The sequence below is a fragment of the Nerophis ophidion genome, linkage group LG02, assembly GCF_033978795.1.
Source record: "Nerophis ophidion isolate RoL-2023_Sa linkage group LG02, RoL_Noph_v1.0, whole genome shotgun sequence".
NCBI lineage: Eukaryota > Metazoa > Chordata > Actinopteri > Syngnathiformes > Syngnathidae > Nerophis > Nerophis ophidion.
The window spans coordinates 24409813-24424929 of record NC_084612.1 but is presented as its reverse complement, the minus strand read 5'-3'; the positions used below and the strand labels follow the sequence as shown (position 1 = coordinate 24424929).

The 15117-nt window shown below is 42.0% G+C and overlaps 1 protein-coding gene across 5 annotated transcripts in view; it reads left to right on the top strand.

Annotated features, from left to right (window-relative positions):
* The window catches only part of rufy2 (RUN and FYVE domain containing 2), a 60459-nt gene that overhangs the window by 13369 nt on the left and 31973 nt on the right, over positions 1-15117 (top strand). The window contains exons 1-11 of one of the 5 annotated variants that reach the window (XM_061880022.1): positions 2742-3432; positions 6678-6851; positions 6952-7069; positions 7307-7408; positions 7485-7626; positions 9412-9476; positions 9568-9633; positions 9710-9779; positions 9856-9957; positions 10081-10197; positions 10269-10361. In XM_061880022.1, coding sequence (XP_061736006.1) covers positions 3144-3432; positions 6678-6851; positions 6952-7069; positions 7307-7408; positions 7485-7626; positions 9412-9476; positions 9568-9633; positions 9710-9779; positions 9856-9957; positions 10081-10197; positions 10269-10361 — 1338 coding nt within the window. In that variant the 5' untranslated portion in view covers positions 2742-3143. Of the gene's footprint in view, positions 1-2741; positions 3433-6677; positions 6852-6951; positions 7070-7306; positions 7409-7484; positions 7627-9411; positions 9477-9567; positions 9634-9709; positions 9780-9855; positions 9958-10080; positions 10198-10268; positions 10362-15117 lie in introns of those variants that run through there. The other 4 variants (XM_061879997.1, XM_061880031.1, XM_061880006.1 and 1 more) reach the window with 4 other exon arrangements.

Below are 15117 nucleotides of genomic sequence, written 5' to 3'. Positions count from 1 at the left end.
GTAGGTGTGTGAATGATCAACAATCAATATTATTGGCAGAAATAGAGGGCCCCCAAAATCAAATTTTGCTTAGGGCCCCAAAGAGGCTTGGGCGGGCACTGGCTCTCAGTCTCTCTCTGTTTTTAGTTTTTATCGCAGTCAAGCTTGAGAAGCTCAGCTCACATAGATATGTGGTTGAAAACAGGAGCAATGTCAAAATGGCTTAATTGGCCAGAATGGGGAACTCCTTGGCAAAAGACAACCAAAAACTGTCCAAAGGAAGATCAACAAAGTTTAGCATTAAACCCCGATCTTGTTTCAGTTCAATGAGTATTTACATTTTCCCTTCTCAAAAACTTCTCCATCACTGTCACCCAGGGGCACCGAAAAGGGGGGGGGAGACGGATTCTAGGGGCCCATGATGGAGGGGGGCCCATAGAGGCCCCTAAGGATGATGAAATTATATGAAATTATGTGTTGGGGGCCAGGGGCGGTTCTAGGCATGCTTATATGAGGGGCAGTCAGAAATGTGAAGGGGGCATCATGTGTACACATCATGCTCCAGCACTTTTTTTTCTGTGCTTATAGTAACAATGCTTTCTTCATTGAAATGGGTCTTTAGCTATGTGTCCAACCCCAACCTGGACTAGTGGATTGCACTTTGTCAGGCCTCTACCTTCAGACCTCTCCAACTTGGGTGTCCCACCTGAAGACTAAGCTCCTGCTGGTATAGCTCTTACGGTCACTGAGGCACGCAAACCCCCTGACCACAATAAGGTGGCAATCCCTCAGGGGGGGAAACATTAACAGCGCTGCCATATTTCCGACAGGGGAAACAGAAGCAGGCGTCTCGCACCACAGAATACTCTAGCCATGGTCGTGTGCGGTACCAGGCAGGATTGAATGATCGTAATGTTGTACCAAATGCACGCTTTGGGTAGCCACCCAGTATTGGCTGAGATGGTGCGTTGCCATTTAAGTCACTTGGTAGCTGAGCAGGCTGCTTTGGGGGAGCGCTTGTTGGGGGGACGGAGGGAGCTGGTGCAGGAGAAACAGTGCTTGCTGGTGCTAAAGGTGCAGTATTGCTAGCTGCTGTCCCTGATGTACTAGCAGTAGCATCATTGCTACTACTACATGCAGGAGCAGGACTAGACTTTTTAAATGCTCTGAAAAATGGATGCATTACAGAGCATTAACTTTCTCTTTGTGAGCTGCTGGAAGCTGAAGCAGAAAATAAGTAAGCTTGAACAACAACAGAAAAAACCTGCTGTGATTACATGAAAAAAAAACAACAACAGTACAGGACTACAGCCTTGGGCGGGGCTTTACGTAGGGGTCTGGCAGACACAGGTCACGTGTTTTCAGTTTGTCACACGCAGTGGACGTGGGCACTCATCTGGGCACAAAATTCATTCACTCCAATGTATGTGTGTTGCCCACTTGCTTGTAAATTGATTAAAACGGCAGTGTTTTTGTTTTTAGGTGTCTTGGTCATATCACATGAAACTTATAATTTGTTTATTACAAAATGTAGACCAAAACATTAAAGGTTGACTATGTAGAATTACAAGAAAAACAACAGAAAAAGAATTCCAGCAGTCGATTGCCAGACCGTTGCTAAGTAAAACGGGCCGTTGCTAGGGACTCCGCTCTGAACAGAGGACGGCAGAGGAGGACTGCTAAGCAAGATATATACCTTATGTTTCATTTTTACCCTCATTAACAGCATCATAAATGACTTGTAGCTTGTTACAGGGACAGTGGAGGCTCTCTGCCTTCCAAACCACTGCTGCTCAGAGCCTCCGCTGTCACTGCTCTCGTCAAGTTGTAAAAAAAAAAAAAAAAAAAAAGAACTCGGTAGCACCGAAAGTCCGTGACGATAAACGTGTTTATGACGGATAAGACTACACAAATACACCCATCCTAACAAGTATATGATAAATGTAGACAACTTTTCCTTTTCTTTTACTTTCATACTGCAACAGTGATTGGATGTTTACTGAGAGCTGAGGGGTGTGTGCAGGCGTGTGTCTGCTGCGCAGCCTGTGGAATGTTGAATACACGCACAGCGGAGGGAGGAATGAGAGGGAAGCCGACACTACTATATCGTGTGTGTCCCTTTTTCGGCTGATTTTTCCGCTAGTGCAGATAATTTTGTCAACTTGTAATGTAGTAATTTTGTGAGTTTATTAAAAGTTGCTTTCTCAAATTTTGATTTGAGGGGGCAAGACATTTATTTAAGGGGGCTCTGCCCCCTCTTGCCCCTGCGTAGAGCCGGCCATGGTTGGGGGCCCTGTAAAGATTCTTTTCATGGGGCCCAAAATCCCTAGCGGTGCCCCTGCTGTCACCTGCTCGCCCCCTCTTGCTGCGATCTCACACTGTCACTGTCACGCAGCGCTAACTCGATTGTCTTTACAGGTATTTATCGCCCTCTGCTGTCACCTACTGAAATAGAAGAGTATTACATTATCTGCCGCACTTTATTACAGCAGGCACCCGACAATGGTTAATTAGGAGATATTACATAATTTCCCACGGCACACCTGACGATCTCTCACGGCACACTAGTGTGCCGCAGTACACTGGCTGAAAATCACTGATATAGTGTATGTGGCCCAATCCGTGGCCACATTGCATGTTCGAAATAAACTCAAACTCAAACATTTATGTTTGCAAGTTCCTACAGTCTCGCGAGAAAGGCCTTGCCCACGCCGTGCGTTTCCGACTGTAACCAGCGGGAGGCGGTATAGCGGCAACAACAGCCATGACGTAGTGTTTCCTTTTGTGTGTCTCGTGAGTGTGTTGTTGACGCCGCCCCTCCGGAGCAGCAACGGACACCGCCACTAGCGGTCTGACGGTCACATCTGGCCGGGTATATACGCGTCTCCACCGCGGCAACATGTGCGGAACAGAAAACATTACCGAGGAGAAGCAAGAGCATTGTTTTGTGCCGCTATTTGTACGGGTGCTCACTATGTAGACCTCCGACGCCTAGATACTCACCTGTTATTAATTAGCCGATGCTATCGCCGCTATTTCTAATATACGGCTGTCATCGCGGCCGCCGGGTGAGCTAAGCGTCGAGCTAACCCGTATAAGTGAGCTTAAACCCGGGCTAAGTGGCGCTAGACCATCGGCTAGCATAGCACGAGAGGGGACCAAACATGGCATCTCCCGCCGAGCACGACCTGGCTCTGTCTGAAGCTGATAGCAGCAAAGATAAAACGCAGGTGTTTGGAATATTGAGGTTTCAAGAGGAAAAATCTAGCGGCGTGGATAAACCCAACATAAGCGGCACAGTGAGAGGCGGTGGCGGGGGAGGAGATGGACGATGGCAAGCTCCCATCTTCGCGTTAGCCAGGAAAGCATCCGAAACCATTTCAGGGAGCATTCATGTCCTGCCTAAAGTGTCAGAGAACAGAGCATCCATGCCTGGCGAGTGGACCGTGCAAGGTAGAGTACCATGTCGATCTGCTAACATTGGCTAACATGACCACACATAACCGAGGGCACCATGAGACGTTCATGGACAAGCATGGCCAAGGATGAATATGACAGCCAACATTACGTCATACTTCCAAATGTGCAGCCAATCTGGCTACTGTCGTCTAAAGCAGTGGTTCTCAACCTTTTTTTCAGTGATGTACATTTGTTTAATTCAAGTACCCCCTAATCAGAGCAAAGCATTGTTGTTTGGAAAAAAGAGATAAAGACGTAAAAAACAGCCCTACGTCATCAGTTTCTGATATATTTAAATTCTATAACAGAGAAATATATTGCTCATTTGTAGTGGTCTTTCTTAAACTATTCGGAAAAAAAGATAAAAATAACTAAAAACTTGTTGAAAAAAAAGTGATTAAATTATAAATACAGATTTCTACACATAAAAGTAATCATCAACTTAAAGTGCCCACTTAGGAGATTGTAATAGAGATCCATCTGGATTCATGAACTTCATTCTAAAAATTTCTTCACAAAAAAAGAAATCTTTAACATCAATATTTATGGAACATGTCCACAAAAAAATCTAGCTTTTAACACCAAATTTTGCATTGTTGCATTTCTTTTCCCAGTTTATGAACTTACATTCATATTTTGTTGAAGTGTTATTCAATAAATATATTTATAAAGGATTTTTGAATTGTTGCTATTTTTAGAATATTTTTAAAAAATCTCACGTACCCCTTGGCATACATTCAAGTACCCCCTGGGGTACACGTACCCCCATTTGAGAACCACTGGTCTAAAGCAGTGTTTATCAACCTTTTCTGAGCCAAGGCACATTTTTTTCATTGAAAAAATTCCGAGGCACAACACCAGCAGAAAACAAAAAAATTAAACTTTGCAGCCGATACTAATAGCAAAAAGTTGTTGTCGCAATGATATGAATTCAAACCATAACCAAGCATGCATAACTATAGCTCTTGTCTCAAGGTAGGTCTACTGTCATGACCTGTCACATCACGCCGTAATTAATTTCAAAGTTTTTGGTGTTTTCTTGTGTGTAGTGTTTTAGTTCTTTTCTTGTGCTCCTATTTTTGGTGGCTTTTCCAGTTTTGTTGGTATTTTTCTGTTCCAGTTTCATGTCTTCCTTGAACGCTATTCCCCGCACCTGTTTGTTTTCGCAATGAAGACTATTTAAGTTGTGCCGAAGCTATCCTTCTTTGTGGGGACATTGTTGATTGTCATATCATGTAAGGGTGTACTTTGTGGACGCCGTCTGCTCTACACGCTGTAAGTCTTTGCTGCCATTAAGCTTTAGATACCTTTTTACCTGCACTATGCCTCCCGCTGTCATCTGTATATTGTGATCACGACAAACATCTACAAAGCAATTAGCAGCATACGCGGCTGAGCTCTAGACAGTGCAGACGCTTAACAACGCCATACGGATTATAATTACTAGTTAGCAAGAAATATTTTTAACCCAATTAGGTGAAATTATATAATCTCCCACGGCACACCAGACTGTATTTCACAGCACGCTAGTGTGCCGCGGCACAGTGGTTGAAAAACACTGGTCAAAGGGATGCGGTTGTGTTGCACCCTTTATTACAATGCTATTGTTGTTGCTTGGGTTTTCAAATGTAGTGCGTGTCGTTCTTTTGCTCTATAGAACATTGCATTATAAATTCACAAAACGTTCCATTCGATTAGGATTATATCACGAGTATTTGCTCAATTGAAGAAGAAATGCGATGAATGAATTTTTATTATTGCTGTCAAAGTTGACGCGATAATTAGTTAACAAAACTTTCTTTTAACGGCACTATTTTTGTAATAGTGTGTTTAACGTGCGTCCTATGTGACCCTCAATCCATGCCTAAACTGTGGAAAATTGGCAGCGTTTCATCTGATGTTGAGTCAAAGAAAGGGATAAGGAGCATAAAAAGACAGAGAAAAATGCATGTCAAGTTTAGCTTTGATGCCTTGGCAGGTCACTCTCTCCACATCCCCAAATTATTTCCATCCACATCGCTGCAAGTTATCACCGGCGTTTCTAACTGCTGGCAGCAGTGTTGCCAAGTCCGCTTGTTACAGTACTTTTTTTTTGTTTGTTTTTTTTCAAAAGTCGCTTGCAAAGTCACAAGTTGTGTTTTATTGGTCTTGCTTGTCCAGTCCCCACGATAACCTAAAACATAACTGCGTGCGTGTGTGTCCATTTATGTTGAGCTGTTAAAGAAAGCATAATGTTTAACGAACATCTGCATAAATTAAACAAATTCCCCAGTCCCATGTTTGGTGTACATTTTTATAAGTTTTACTAATTAAAGATGAAACGTTATATTTGTGATTAATTATGAGTTAACTGTCGATGACATGCGATTAACCGTAATTAAATAGTTTATTACTTTGACAGCCGTTATTATTAGTAATAATTGCCTTTTGATATGTGATAATATTGCTTATTGTTACACAAACTGGTTATGACTTCATATTTGTTGAATGTATGTTTTCCCTCCTTAATACTGATTTATTCTTGTAAAATACATTTTTGATCTTTAACTCTCGAACTTTTTAAAATTGCAAAAGCAGTTATTTTCAACAAATGACGACTTTATTCTCTTACTCTATCAACTTGCTTGTAATTACGTCTTCATTTTAGTAATTCTGTAACTTAATTTACCTAACAATTTTTTTGGGGAAGGAAGCAGCCAAGATTGATATTTAAAAACGTGTACTGTCTTTTAATACTGATAGATATCACACAATGTTGCATGCACTCAAATGTTTTCCTCATAAGCAGACATTACAATTATAAAATGTATGCATTTCATATTAAATATACATTTTTGTCCTGATATGTTTTACATGTATTTTTGTATGATTCCAATCATTTTAAACATTTTCTTAGGAAAAAAATCAATCCAATTGCATGTCATACAAATCGAAGACAAATCAAAAAGCACCTTACTTCTGAATGTGCAATCTTTTAAAAACTGGGTTGTGTAACTTATGCCTATTTCTTTTTCCTCAACATTTAACCAAAGTAATGTTTCCGAAAATATACATTTGTAACAATCTATAGCCTGTGTAATATGTTTTATGAAAGGAAGTATATGACATCATCATACTTGCTCATTTGACAAACAGCAAAGACAAGTCATGACGCATTCAGCCATACCAGCCAGCCATGCTTTACGGTGTATCCTTGAACTAAGAGCATATTCTTAATGACAATCTTCTCTGTGGTGCAGCCTTGCGGGACCCCATGACCATGGAGCGAGCCAACCTGCTCAACATGGCCAAGCTAAGTATTAAAGGTCTGATCGAGTCTGCTCTGAGTTTTGGAAGAACGCTGGACTCGGACTACCCACCACTGCAGCAGTTCTTTGTTGTCATGGAGCACTGCCTCAAACACGGTCTGCGAGGTAAGGCTGTCAGTCATGCCGCTGTGGCTCTGAGTGCGTGTAGTGCAGTTCTCTCCAAATAAATGGCATGTGTCTATAGTGTCTCATTGATATTTTTTAGTGAAAAAGTCCTTTCTGGGATTTAATAAGTCTTTGTGGGGTCCTCTGGAGCTCGTGGAAAAACTGTGTCCTGAAGCAGCAGAGATTTCAGCCTCAGTGCGAGATCTGCCAGGACTCAAGTAAGGAATACTCACGGGTGCACAATATGTGTTTTTAACTAATATTCTTGAAAACATGCCTTAAAGGGTTCAGAACTCATGCATGATGGCATTTGGCAGATGTATATTTTTTTAAGGATGGACATTTTTACTACTTTTCTGGACCTACAAATGTGGAAATGTGTCTGTTTCCTTTTGTGTTTTTTGAGTCTGCCTAAAAATGGAACAATTAAAAATTAACAATTTCTCTGCACTCAGGACTCCTTTAGGACGGGCCCGTGCGTGGTTGAGATTGGCTCTCATGCAGAAGCGGCTGGCCGACTATCTGCGACTACTCATTTCTAGAAAAGACCTGCTCTGGTACTTGCAAGCACACACACAAATTAACAAACATGAGTGAGTAGTTTTCAGCATGGTGTAGTGTAGAGAAAAATAGTGAGTTGTTCTGCTGCAGTGACTTCTATGAGAACTCAGCGCTGATGCTGGAGGAGGAGGGGGCCGTCATAGTGGGTCTGCTGGTGGGCCTGAACGTAATTGATGCCAATCTGTGTGTCAAAGGCGAAGACCTGGACTCTCAGGTAACTAAATACGCACCAGACAGTGTTGCATGTGTCCTCACTTAATCTTCTAAACCATCTCAAACCACGCTTTTTAGATTGTTGCTATTATTTCTGTTGTGAATGAAGGCAGACACATGTAATTAATTTTGCCATGACGTTTTTTTTTTTTGGCTGTGTTAAAATTTTGGGTTTTTTCTAACTCTTGTGAATATCATTGATATTAGTGAAATAGATAACCCTTTCAATTTAAAAAAGGCAGTATCCATCATACTTGCTAACCCTCCCGATTTTTCCGAGACACTCCCGAATTTCATTGCTCCTCCCGAATATCTCCCAGGGCAATCATTCCCCCGAATTACTCCCAATTTCCACCCGGATAACAATATTGGGGGCACGCCTTTTAACGTCCTCTTCAACTTGTCGTCACATCCGCTTTTTCTCAATACAAACAGCATGTCGGCCCAGTAACATAAAATATGCAGCTTTTACAGTCTCACAAGTGAATGCAATGCATACTTTATCAACAGCTTTACAGATCACACTGAGGGTAGCTGTATAAACAACTTAAACACTTTTACAAATATGCGCCACACTGTGAACCCACACCAAACAAGAATGACAAACACATTTCAGGAGAATATCCACACCGTAACACAACATAAAGACAACAGAACAAATACACAGAACCCCTTGCAGCATTAACTCTTCCGGGACGCTACGAAATACACCCCCGCTACCATTTATGTGATAATTTTTTAATAACCCATGAAACAAAAATGTGTTTTTGGTCCTTTTCTAAAACTAAATATATTTGGCATGGGATTCTATGGTTTGTCTTTTTACTTTATCTTTGAATCTTTGGGGATACATGCTGTCCTTTACAAACGTGAAAACACACTTTTAGAGAATGTGCATGTTTTGTAGTTGAATATTATTGTGCCTGTGGGTAAAATGAAGTGAATTATATTTACGTAACACTTTTCTGTAGTGACTTAAAGCTCTTTTACATAGTAAAATGCATTCTCTAAGTTACATGTAAACCAGTGTTGGTGACACTTGGAGCAGGTGGGTAAAGTAGTTTGCCCAAGGACAGAGCGGCAATGACTAGAATGGCGGAAGCGGGGATCGAACCTGGAACCCTCAAGTTGCTGGCATGGCCGCTCTACCAATCGAGCCACTCTGCCCCATTTATGGAGTTTATTGTTGTTATTCTCGGGGCATTCAACTGATCAGTTGACTGTTCAGTTTGTCTTTGAAGACGTTTGGCCTCTCATCTGAGTAGTTTTCATCAGTTCATGCTCATAAATTTAGATCGGACTGATCTACTGTGAGTGCTTGGTGCCAAGTTTCTAACTATTTGTCCTCTAACAGGAAGCGAAGCGTTTGTACATTAAGGAATGCCTTCGTTCTTATGTGGTGTAAAAAATAACTTGTCCGTCAACAAATCTTAACACTGGAGTCATTCATACTCTTTATTGAACTTTATAAAATCTTTCAAAAACGGTATCGAATTGTTCTGTTTTTAAACTATATCGGGTTTTTTTCCGCATTGTAACCAATGTACCTAGATGCGTATTAAATCGTCCATCACAAAGAGATGTACAATTCTAGAACGCTCAGATTTTAGGGTACCTTCACCCAGTGCGAGCATTTGGTTAAAGGCGGGCACTGACAGACTTATGTCGAGAGGGAAAAAAATGCACATCTTTTTCTGGTAGAAAAGGGTCCTTAGTGAATAGTCCTTAGTCATTGTCATTGTCTATTTTTAGGTTGGGGTGATTGACTTCTCCATGTACTTTTTAGGTTGGGGTGATTGACTTCTCCATGTACTTAAAGAACGACATTGATGATTACAGGAGTGAAGAGAGGTACATTTTTATATTATTTTATCTCCCTCTTCTATATAAACTCTGTTTTAAGGCCCCCCTTAAATTACAATGCCTGTTTCCATGACAACAGGAACAGCCAAATAGCATCCATCCTGGATCAAAAGAACTATGTAGAAGAGCTCAATCGGCAACTAAAGTAAGACATTTTTCTAATGAAAAATACACTTTATAGGTAATAAAAAGAATCATTCGATGTTTTAAATGCTGTCCAGTTCTACAGTTCATGGACTTCAAGGCAGAGTAGACTCTCTGGAAAAGTCCAACTCTAAACTCATAGAAGAGGTGAGACTCACTCTTAGGGTGTTTTGTGTTCACGATGGAGATGATCAGTCTTTGTGTTCTTTGTGTGTGTTTGCAGTTAGCTATAGCCAAAAACAACATCATCAAACTACAAGAAGAAAACCAGCAACTGAGGAGTGAAAACAGCATCATTATTCTGAAGGCACAACAACATTTAGAGGTACACTCACACACAATACCACATGACTTTGATTGATTGAGGATGCATTAATTGTATGATTGATTATTGAGCAGTACGATATAGAACACGCTAATATTAGTATCTTGTTGGTTTCCCATACAGTTGTCTCAAGGTGACGTGTCCCTGGAGCGAGACACATACAAACAATCCCGTCAAGGATTGGATGAGATGTACAATGAGGCACAAAGACAGCTGAAGGAGGAGTGTCAGCTAAGACAGGTAAAACAACACCTCGGTGTGACCTAAATGTATGTGTATCTTGTGTGTTCATTGTGTGCTATTATTTTCAGGATGTGGAGAACGAGCTTGTGGTCCAGGTGTCAATGAAGCAGGAAATGGAGTTGGCTATGAAACTTTTTGAAAAAGATATTCATGAAAAACAGGTACAGTATATCACACGTCGGTTGTGTGCAAAAGCAAATGTGGCGGGGTGGCGGCAAAGCGTGGTAGCAACTCCGGACACGCGCTCGACCCTTCCCGCATGCCGGACACTTCGTCAGCTATAGTGCCTGCCGGGCTCCCGGCGGCGGCGCGCCACACCGGCCGCAAACGGCTGTAACAAATGCACATCAAAAGATACTGGTATGGCGGGATTGTGTCAAATATATATATATACGTACGTATCTATATCTTTCTAAAATACTGTACACCGATATCAACTCTTATACTGACCAGCCTTGCACATGTGATACTAGTGAACTGAAGTGAATTATATTTATATAGCGCTTTTCTCAAGTGACTCAAAGCGCTTTACATAGTGACACCCAATATCTAAGTTACATTTAAACCAGTGTGGCTGGCACTGGGAGCAGGTGGGTAAAGTGTCTTGCCAAAGGACACAACGGCAGTAACTAGGATGGCACAAGCGGGAATCGAACCTGCAACCCTCAAGTTGCTGGCACGGCCACTCTATCAACCGAGCTATGCCTAGTGTTTCGTATTTAAAAGTATAAATAATAAGTGAAGTGGATAAAGAATAACCACTTTCCCAGCATAGGAACTGTTGACCCCCTCGTGTAGTGTTGGTCGCTTGTGTACAGTATATTTCCATATATATCTTCTGCTTAGCTTTCAAAACTTCAGTTTTTTGTTGGGAAAGCCAGTTTTTTTCTTCTTTCCCAGCAACTTACCGGTTCCGTTTTGTTTGTGTCGCAATTTCTGCCTCCGTCCGCAACACTCGTGTGTGATCTCATTAAACGAACGTGGCGAGTTTCATTCATGTTCCGGGATTGAATGAAATAACTCGACACAGATGGATGGACATAGAGAGGACAGAAAATATATATCAGCCAAAATATCCAAACTTTGTGTCAATATTTTGACAAATAGGAGACATATTATACAAGTAAAGAAGAGGAGGCAGCCTTCTCATACTTTTTGTAACATCAGGAAGAAATAATGTCAGCCAGTTTGAAAAACGTCTCACCAATAATCTACGTGAAGGAGCCTAGAATTGATTTGATTTAAATGTTGGCAATATTTCAGAATTCCTCACGAGGAAACCTTACAATCTATTAAATCCATAAACTACCACCAGATTTTATGAGATTGGGTAAATGACGTGTTATTGTGATGTAGAGAAATCTCATATTTTTGCCAATTTTCCCAAAAGATTTCCCAAACTTTGGAATTCAAATGTTGATGCTCCTCTGATCCGCAGTATTAGACACATGTAATAAAGGTGCCTGTTAGGGCTCCGTGGTGTACGTGGTATGATGGTAGAAACAATTTAAATTTGGCTACAGTAGAGATTTGTGCGCTCCCGTCATACAGTCGATAGAGCTGGGCCGATAAAACTAAATCAATATATATAGTGATAGGCACATAACCGATATTCTTATAAAATCCGTTTGATAAACTTATGATATATAGTTATTATGGGTGCAAAAAATCGATTACTGAATGAATCCCGATTCTTATTGTAACTATTCTTAATCGAATAATTGTTTTATTTTTTATTAAAAACATAAATAAATACAGATTTTTAATTTTTTTTATTTTTATCTGTTTTCTCTAGCCACTCAGGAAAATCATATTGTTGATGTAGATGCCCAAATCTGCTGTACAGGTTATACTTCTCTTGTTGCCTTGTTTGTGTTTATTTGACATTATTAATTATTTGGGTAGAATTTTATTTAAACAAAACCATTTTTTTAAGGAATATAGAAACATAAGATTACAATTTAATTACACACAGTTTTACATTTCTTTTCAAGTCACTAAATAAGCGTTTATCACTTGCAACTTTTAAAAACAGTACATTTGTAAAACGAAACAGTTAAATTAATTCTCACATTAATAAATTAATAGTGTGCAAAACTGGAAAATAAGTGCCCTAAAATAAAGGATCCGGTCGAATTTGTTAGTGAGGTGGCTCGCTGCAGTCAGACAAATTTTGGAACTGTCTATAATATTCTGTCTTGGTTGACAAGACTCTGCAGCATCGCGTGGACATCGGGGGCGGTACCTCTGGATTGGCAGACCGGGGTGGTGGTCCCCCTCTTTAAGAAAGGGGACCGGAGGGTGTGTTCCAACTATCGTGGGATCACACTCCTCAGCCTTCCCGGTAAGGTTTATTCAGGTGTACTGGAGAGGAGGCTTCGCCGGATAGTCGAACCTCGGATTCAGGAGGAACAGTGTGGTTTTCGTCCTGGTCGTGGAACTGTGGACCAGCTCTATACTCTCGGCAGGGTTTTTGAGGGTGCATGGGAGTTTGCCCAACCAGTCTACATGTGCTTTGTGGACTTGGAGAAGGCATTCGACCGTGTCCCTCGGGGACTCCTGTGGGGAATGCTCAGAGAGTATGGGGTACCGGACTGTCTTATTGTGGCGGTCCGTTCCCTGTATGATCAGTGTCAGAGCTTGGTCCGCATTGCTGGCAGTAAGTCGGACACGTTTCCAGTGAGGGTTGGACTCCGCCAAGGCTGTCCTTTGTCACCGATTCTGTTCATAACTTTTATGGACAGAATTTCTAGGCGCAGCCAAGGCGTTGAGGGGATTAGGTCTCTGCTTTTTGCAGATGATGTAGTCCTGATGGCTTCATCTGGCCGGGATCTTCAGCTCTCACTGGATCGGTTCGCAGCCGAGTGTGAAGCGACCGGAATGAGAATCAGCACCTCCAAGTCCGAGTCCATGGTTCTCGCCCGGAAAAGGGTGGAGTGCCATCTCCGGGTTGGGGAGGAGACCCTACCCCAAGTGGAGGAGTTCAAGTACCTAGGAGTCTTGTTCACGAGTGAGGGAAGAGTGGATCGTGAGATCGACAGGCGAATCGGTGCGGCGTCTTCAGTAATGCGGACGTTGTATCGATCCGTTGTGGTGAAGAAGGAGCTGAGCCGGAAGGCAAAGCTCTCAATTTACCGGTCGATCTACGTTCCCATCCTCACCTATGGTCATGAGCTTTGGGTCATGACCGAAAGGATAAGATCACGGGTACAAGCGGCCGAAATGAGTTTCCTCCGCCGGGTGGCGGGGCTCTCCCTTAGAGATAGGGTGAGAAGCTCTGCCATCCGGGAGGAGCTCAACGTAAATCCGCTGCTCCTCCACATCGAGAGGAGCCAGATGAGGTGGTTCGGGCATCTGGTCAGGATGCCACCCGAACGCCTCCCTAGGGATGTGTTTAGGGCACGTCCAGCTGGTAGGAGGCTACGGGGAAGACCCAGGACACGTTGGGAAGACTATGTCTCCCGCTGGCCTGGGAACGCCTCGGGATCCCCCGGGAAGAGCTAGACGAAGTGGCTGGGGATAGGGAAGTCTGGGCTTCCCTGCTTAGGCTGCTGCCCCCGCGACCCGACCTCGGATAAGCGGAAGATGATGGATGGATATAATATTTTATTTACAATAAATATATAGATTATTGGCGTTTACTATTCGATTTTATAATTGTCCTTGTCCGTATTGCGATGCATTTAAAAATGTTTTACAAACCCCGTTTCCATATGTGTTGGGAAATTGTGTAAGATTTAAATATAAACGGAATACAACAATTTGCATATCATTTTCAACCCATATTCAGTTGAATATGCTACAAAGACAACATATTTGATGTTAAAACTGATAAACATTTTTTTTTGTGCAAATAATCATTAACTTTAGAATTTGATGCCAGCAACACGTAACAAATAAGTTGGGAAAGAAGGCAATACATACCGATAAAGTTGAGGAATGCTCATCAAACACTTATTTGGAACATCCCACAGGTGTGCAGGCTAATTGGGAACAGGTGGGTGCCATGATTGGGTATAAAAGCAGCTTCCATGTAATGCTAAGTAATTCACAAACAAGGATGGGGCGAGGTTCACCAATTTGTAAGCAAATTGTCGAACAGTTTTAGAACAACATTTCTCAACGAGCTATTGCAAGGAATTTAGGGATTTTACCATCTACAGTCCGTAAAATCATCAAAAGGTTCAGAGAATCTGGAGAAATCACTGCACGTAAGCAATGATATTACGGACCTTTGATCCCTCAGGCGGTACTGCATCAAAAACTGACATCAGTGTGTAAAGGATATCACCACATGGACTCAGGAACACTTTATAAAACCACTGTCAGTAACTACAGTATGTTGCTACATCTGTAAGTGCAAGTTAAAACTCTGCTACGCAAAGCAAAACCCATTTATCAACAACACCAAGGAACGCCGCTGGCTTCGCTAGGCCTGAGCTCATCTAAGATGGACTGATGCAAAGTGGAATAGTGTTCTGTGGTCTGACGAGTCCACATTTCAAATTATATTTGGAAACTGTGGACGTGGTGTCCTCTGGAACAAAGAAGAAAATAACCACCCGGATTGTTATAGGCGCAAAGTTCAAAAGCCAGCATCTGTGATGGTATGGGGGTGCATTAGTGCCCAAGGCATGGTTAACTTACACATCTGTGAAGGCGCCATTAATGCTGAATGGTCCATACAGGTTTTGGAGCAACATACGTTGTCATCCAAGCAACGTTATCATGGACGCCGCTGCTTATTTCAGCTAAACAATGCCAAGCCACGTGTTACAACAGTGTGGCTTCGTAGTAAAAGAGTGCGGGTGCTTTCCTGGCCCGCCTGCAGTCCAGACATGTGTCCCATCGAAAATATGTGGCGCATTATGAAGCGTAAAATACGACAACAAGACCCCGGTCTGTTCACCAACTTAA